The sequence below is a fragment of the Mesoplodon densirostris genome, chromosome 19 (assembly GCF_025265405.1).
Source record: "Mesoplodon densirostris isolate mMesDen1 chromosome 19, mMesDen1 primary haplotype, whole genome shotgun sequence".
Lineage (NCBI taxonomy): Eukaryota > Metazoa > Chordata > Mammalia > Artiodactyla > Ziphiidae > Mesoplodon > Mesoplodon densirostris.
Genome location: NC_082679.1, coordinates 14298558 through 14305412, shown reverse-complemented (window position 1 = coordinate 14305412; position 6855 = coordinate 14298558). Strand labels below are relative to the sequence as shown.

At 56.7% G+C, this 6855-nt stretch overlaps 1 protein-coding gene across 1 annotated transcript; it reads right to left on the bottom strand.

Moving 5' to 3' along the window:
* Positions 1-1821: 1821 nt before the first annotated feature.
* On the bottom strand, positions 1822-6330 carry PPP1R14A (protein phosphatase 1 regulatory inhibitor subunit 14A). Its single transcript, XM_060084652.1, has 4 exons — positions 5887-6330; positions 3625-3705; positions 2920-2952; positions 1822-2028 (listed from the first exon to the last, which is right to left on the bottom strand). The coding sequence occupies exons 1-4, from the start codon at positions 6085-6087 to the stop codon at positions 1900-1902; spliced, it is 444 nt and encodes a 147-aa protein (XP_059940635.1). The 5' UTR covers positions 6088-6330; the 3' UTR covers positions 1822-1899.
* Between the last annotated feature and the right edge of the window lie 525 nt (positions 6331-6855).

Sequence of the window (6855 nt, the reverse complement as noted above, 5' to 3'; positions counted from 1 at the left end):
TTCCAGATATGGAAACTTGAGGCACAGAGAGGTTAAGTGATTTGCTCAAGACCACACCGCTAGGAAGTAAGACAGATGGCATTTGAATCCAAGCACTCACCCCGGAGTCCATGCTCTTACCCACCGTGGTATGCTGCTTCCCGATCCTTTTGTTGTAGCCTTGTTCTCAGTCAAATTGTATTGCCCTTTAGACAGGCTATCTCACAGAGCTGTCAGCAGTCACTAACACCTTAGTATGAATTAGTCCACCTCTTCTTGCCACTGAAGAATTGCAATCTATGCTAAAGCTATGGCTTATAGGGGCACTGTAGTGTAGAAATATTTGGATTCTGGAGTCATAATGCCTGTGATTAAAACCCACTGCCACTTCCCAGCTGAGTGATTTTGGGCAAGTGTCATCACTAATCTGGGCCTCAGTTTCATCATCTGTGAAGTCCTCATTTTCCAGATGAGGAAACTGAGAGGCTCAACACATGGCACACCCAAGACTTTGCTTGGATGCAAGGAGGAGGGATTCCTCCATTACACTCTCTATCCAGTTGTGTGGAGGGGAGGGGGCACTGGAAGCCTGAGGTCTGTCTGTACAGGGACAGCAAGGTCACCTGAAGGGCTGGACAGACCAGGTGCTCCTCAATACCCCTCTTCTTCAGGGTCAGCTCTCTTCCTGCCAGATTAGAGCTGAGACCTCGGGGGTGGGTGTCTGATCCTGGCAGGGCTGCTGGGCAGCACTGGATGGGCATGGAGGTCGGGGCCCCAATTTTAGGCAGTAGAGGTGAGATGGGAGATGTGCTATGACCTTGGGGGAAGATTCCCCAGTTCTGGCCTGGCCCCAGTCCTAAGCACAGCCACAATCCTACCCCATCTCCTGACTGTACACAGCTGGGACTGCTATTGTTAAAATAATGAAACACTTCCACAGTCTTTGGTAAATAACCACTACCCACTTCTGATACCCTTGCCCTTCCCCTGAGACTCTTCAGGGCCCTCCCTTCCCCAGCATGAGCATGCCCCAGCCCAGGGGGCTTCCTTGATCCAGCTCTGGGGGACTTGCGCATCCTGACTGGTCGATGGGCCTGCCAATATTTGGTATCTTTCCTGGCTCAGCCCCAATGTCAAGCCCTCCTCCCACTAGTTCAGAGTCCTCTGATATGAGTACCCATTTCACACAAACTCCTATGCATCCTTCAAAGCCCTGCCTAAATGTCACTTTCTTCAGGAAGCACTCCTAGATTTCTTCACCACCCCAAGAGTGAACAGCTCCTCCCACTCCGTGGGCTCCCAAGTATCTTGGACCATGCAGCACACTTTGCTCGAATCCCCTGCCCACAGGCCCTTCTTCCCCACCACTGTGTGAGCACCTTGATGCCAGAGACTATCTTCTGCCATCTTTGTGGCCTCAATGCTAATGGCCAGGGTAAGCATACAATAGGTGCCCAATAAAATCTATGGAGAGGATGGTTTGTTCCCAGTGCACTGTGGTCACATCAGGCACATTCAGTCCTGTGCATCTCCTGTGGCCCAGGGACCACAGGTGGTCCTCCCTACAGGAGCCCTCCTGTGCCACCCACACACTGAGGCCCTGCTGGCTGGGACTGGGCCAAGGCTGGGGGAGGTGAGGAGAGGATGTGAGTCCCAGGCGTGCAAGGTCAGCAGAGCCTGTTCTCATGCTCCCTGGCTGAGAGATTCTTCATCTGCTCGGGCCAGCTGCGGGTGCTGGGACATGAGGAGACGCAGCAGGAGAGAGGGAGGTGCGGGGAGGAGCTCAGGGAAGCCCACAGTAACCAGGGAGAAGAAAAACAGGCACGCAGTGTTATTGTTACAGAACCATTAAATACAACTTATAAACAAGCCAGGATGGCATTGGGGGGAGATGGAGGGGGTCACAGAGGCCAGAGAGGGTCAGGGCCGCGCGGTCAGGGCTCGGTCCTGGAGGGGGCTCAGGCTGCCGTCACCAGAGGGGCTGGGCTGGCGGAGGCCTGGCTGCTTGTGGAGGCCTCGCAGCTTCACCAGCAGCTCCTGGACGAAGTCCTGAGGACAAGGCGAGGGTGCTGAGAACACGGGAGGGGTGGGGGCACCCCCTGCCCAGCCCAGCCCTTCTGACCTGGGCCCTTCTATTTCCTGCTTCCTGGTCAGTGAGAGGGGAAGGAGGTGGAGTTAAGGAGGGGTAGAGGCTACAGATGGAGAAGAACATTGGGGGGTGGGGGGAACAGGGAGAGAGAGATGGAGAGAGACAGGGACCCGTAGACAGAAACCACGACATAGATGCAGAGACAGAGAGAGATGCAGAGATAGAGACAAAGGGAGAAACGAAGGGACAGAGAAAGAAACAGAGCCACAGAGAGACATGGAGATACTTCTCGAGCCAAGAGATTATCAGGAGAGTCCCCAGGGACAGAGGCCTAAGCTGGCTCCAGGGCAGACAGACACACAATGACGTTTGTCGCTCTGGCAGCCCAGAGCTGGTTAGAGAAACATGAATATTTTTCCCTTTTAAAGGAGAGAAGGAAGTGGGAGGGGCTAGGCCGCTCAGGGCCTGGAAGGATGGGGGGGGGCCCTGAGAGGTGGGGAAGGGAGCCCCAGGGCGGTGGAGGCAGTCACAAGGGAGAGAGGCGGAGGGAGGTGAGCGGGCAGACAGAGCACAGCAGTGGCAGAAATAGGAGACAGATGGGGCAGCATGTCAGCAGGGAGGCGATGATGGAGCCCCGGGGGCAGATGGGAAGAGAGGGGACAGGAGCGAGGAAGACAAAAGACGCCACTGGAGATGAGAAAACGGCCATGGGAGAGGCAGGGCTCCCAGAGTTCCCTCTGCTGGTCCTAGGCACAGCCAGCTTCTTCCCTCCTCCCCGGAGACCGCCCCCCAGCCCCCAGTCAAGGTGCAGGGGGCACAACAGGGCCTGGAATGGGGGATGGAAAACTCACCTCTGTGGGGTTTGTGCACGACTTTAGGAGTCCCTAAACAACCCCCCACAAAAAGAAAAGAAAATAGTAAATGACTAAAACATATGCCCCGCCAGCCCCTTCCATTTCCCAACCAAGCCCCAAGGCAGCAAGACAAATGGCAGTCAGACTCCAGGTGGACTTCCCATGTGGCTTCAGGGGACGCACAAGGCCCGAGCGTCTTATACAGCAACTGGGGGCAGAGTTGAGTCAAGAAACTCAGCACCAGGACCAGCGCTAGATCCAGAGAGGGCCAGAAGGGCACACAGCATTTCCTGCCTCTAGATCACAGGCCGGAAGAGCAAGGACACTGCGTCCAGGCTGCCTGGCTCTGACTCCCAGATATGCGCCTTCTCAGCTATGTGACCCTGGGCAAGTGATCAGAGGCTGCCTGGCTCTGACTCCCAGATATGCGCCTTCTCAGCTATGTGACCCTGGGCAAGTGATCAGATCTCGCTGGGCCTCATTTTCCTCAAGTGGAAAGCAGAGATAATAATAGTGATAATAGTGAAACGGAGATAATAAACCCTTCAGAGGGTTTTGTGGAGATTAAATGAGTTACTGAGTGTAAAGCAATTGAAACGGTGCCTGGCACTTAGGAAGTGCTCAAGAAACACGTTAACTATTGATATGATTTGAAGGAAGGTGCAGGGTAGGGGGCTGGGGGCGGCTTCCCCTTCCGGCTACCTGGATTTTCCGGCTTCTCTCCTCTTCACTCTCTAATTCCAACAATTCATCGATGTTGACCTCATCGGGCATGTCTACCTCCTAAAAGGCGGAGAGGGAGGGGCGTCAGGGTCCCTTTCCCCTCCCTCCCCCGCCTTTGTCCAGGTCCCTGGAGGAGCCCCGGAGGCCCCGGGGCCCAGCTGGCGGGTTCTGGAGCAATAATGTGGCAGTCAGGGACAGCACCGCCAAGGCGGGACATCTGGGTGTTGGGGGGAGGGGTGACAGATGGGTTGACAGAGGCCCGGGAGCCTGTACCATCTCGGATGCTGGCCCCTGAGCCTCGGGAGTCTTGGGCCTGGCACGGGTCTCTTGCCTTGGCCCTTATTCCCACAGCGGGAAACAGGCCTGGTGGAGTCTTGGAATGTCAGATTCTGGGATTCAGGAGAGGCGCTGGCTCTGCCCTTTCAAGGAAAAGTTTAAGCGCTAGGTGCAGGGGAGGGAAGCTGGCAGGCTAGAGCCTGCTGGGGGTGGCCCCTTGCCCCAGGGCACCCAAGCGGGGAGGGCTTTGGTCAGCCCCCAGGGCCAAAGCGCAACCCTCAGGTCCAGGAAGCCCCTCAAGGTGGGTGGGAGAGATAAGCCACAAGCCCAACTTTGAACAGCCAAGAGGGGGACGCTTGGATGGCCTCTTGGGGCAAAGGGCAAATGCAGGCTGGCTCAGTAACCCTGTGGGGGGCAGAACCCAGCTGTCTGAGCAAAGAGATCCCAGAGGCTACAGAGTTTTGCCTCCCCTACGCAAAGCCTTGCTGACTCCATTGTGGGCTTCAGGCCTGGGAGGTCAGGGGATTGTGTGTGGCATGGAGTGTCTGTAAGTGTGTTACCTGCCTGTGTGAGTCTCTGTGTGTGAGCCAGAGCCTGATGCCAAGGCGCCAGGGCCGGCACGAGGGTGCAGAGGTGTGTGACATCGTGCGCGACCTGTGCAGGGGCCTATGGTCCTACGGGTGGGCAGTGGGCAACTCTGGCTTAGCTGTGTTTGTCTCACCGTCATGCATCACTGTAGCATATGCTGATCCGTAAGTGACCACAGCTTGTGTCCCTGAGAGTCTGGCTAGCTGTAGTGCCCACTGTCGGAGGCCGACCTCAGAGGATGCCACCTACCACCAGCAACTGTCCACCTGTGTGAGCCCACATGTGTCTGAGAACAGAGGGCCCTCGTGTCACTGCGAGGGGCCATGGCTTCTCCCACCTTCGCACTGTGCTGCAGAGCATCTGTCGTCCTGTGTGTTTGTGTACCTGTGACCATGCTCCACAGCATGTGTGTGTTGTACAAAATGTGACTTCAGGCAGAGACCCGAGTGAGATGTCATGTCTGTCTGTAGCCCATGAGACAGCATAGGAGGCCATAGCTTGTGCCCTGTGTGTCCACCGGCAGCCGCAGTTTCTGCCACTGTATGTCTGGAGGTGCCCATAGCTTATGTGGTTTTCTGTCTGGGTGTAGCCATAATTTCTGTTATTTTATGTCTGCACGTGGCTGCAGCATCTATCATTGCGTTTGCACGTGATTATCGTTTTTTGCCTTTAGGAGATAATGGATGGTCGTTACTTGAATCATTGGGTGTCCGGGGGTAGCTGTTGTAACTTGTACCATCTGCAAGCTGCTACAGCCTGTGCTGTGTGTATCTATGAACAGCTGTAACTGGAGTCCTTTTGTGTGGGTGTAGTTGTTGTGTTGTGTCTGCATATGGCTGTGGCCTGTGTTGTTGTGACTGTGAGAGCCTGTGGCTGTAGCATAGGTTGATCCGTAAGCGACCCCAGCTTGTGTCCTTGAGAGTCTGTGCATGGCTGTTGCTTCTGTCACTGTGTCTGCGAGTGGCCATAGCTCGTCACTGTGCACGTCTGTGAATGCTGATGCTTCCTTTGCTGTGCAGCTCCGTGTGGTTGTATCTCCCCTGCCACCATGTATGTTTGGCTTTAAGACATCCCCCTCCCCCACCCTTTCTCCAGATATGGCCACTCCAGCTCCCCAAGTTTGCCTCCTCACCTCCCATACGCTAAACCCCTGGTGCTCTCCTGGTGTTTGGACACAAGTGTCTGTCTGTGTGCACAAGCAGAGGGCCATGGAGGGTGGACGGTGAGGCCCATGAGTCCAGGAGCGTGCGTCCTAACGTGCGAACGAGGCTGCACCAGCGAGCACAAGCAACCAGAGGCCTTCAAGGCGTAGGGAGTCCGGGCTCGGGGTCTATCGGTCCGGGACTCCCCCTGCAACCCCACCTCTCCCCGTCTCACCCTGCCGCAATACAGCTCCTCCAAGCGCCCGTCGATCCACTTCTCCACGTCCAGCCGCCGCTGCAGCTCCCGCCGGTCATACTTGACGGTGACACGCGCGTGTCGCTTCTGCAGCCCCCCGGGGCTGCCTCCCGGTCCCCGGGCCCGCGATGGAGCCTGCAGCTTGCTCAGCACCCGCCTGCCCAGCCGCTGAGCTGCCATCGCGGTCCTGGCGCCGCGCTGTGAGCTTTCGCCTGACGGCCAGGGGGCCTCTTACGAGCCGGGGCGGGGCCGACCGGGGGCGGGGGCTCGGACTCGCAGGGGGGCCGGCCCCGCCCCGGCTGCCGCGGGCCTCAGTTTCCCTGCCTGCAAAGCGAGGACTGGCCGCTGCGCCGGCGTGAAGCCCGCGGCCGTGCCTGGCTCAGGTATGGGCGGGATCCGGGAGCCCCCGGCCCGATCGGGCGACAGGGGTTCCCGGGGCCTGGATCCGGGGGAGGCGGGTCCGGGATGGGCTCTAGGGGACCCGGCCTGTCTGCGCCCTCTGGCGGTTGCCAGGGACAGTGCACGAGCCCCTGTGCTACCTACTCTCTTTGCAAGGGAAGGTCAAGCCATAGTACTCAACAGTACATCATTTGTTCCTTCTTTCATTTATTCACTCATCCATGCATTCATTCATTCATATTCACTCACTCTACTCAACAAATATTCATTTGACATCATGACATCTGGGCTGTAAACTCCCCCCCCCCAATATCAGACTCCTCATGCCAGATAGCATCCAGGGGTTCTCTGTCCCTCTGGTCATCACCAGGCTGCCCCTCCTGAACGTCCCTAGGCACTGGAGATAGAGCAGTGAACCAAACAGACAAGCCCAGTCCTCATGGAGTCGGCGGCATTCTTGCGGTGGAGGCAGGCAGTGACATAATAAGTAAGTACAGTATATTATACAGTTTATTAGAATATGATTAGTTCTATGGAGAAATATGAAGC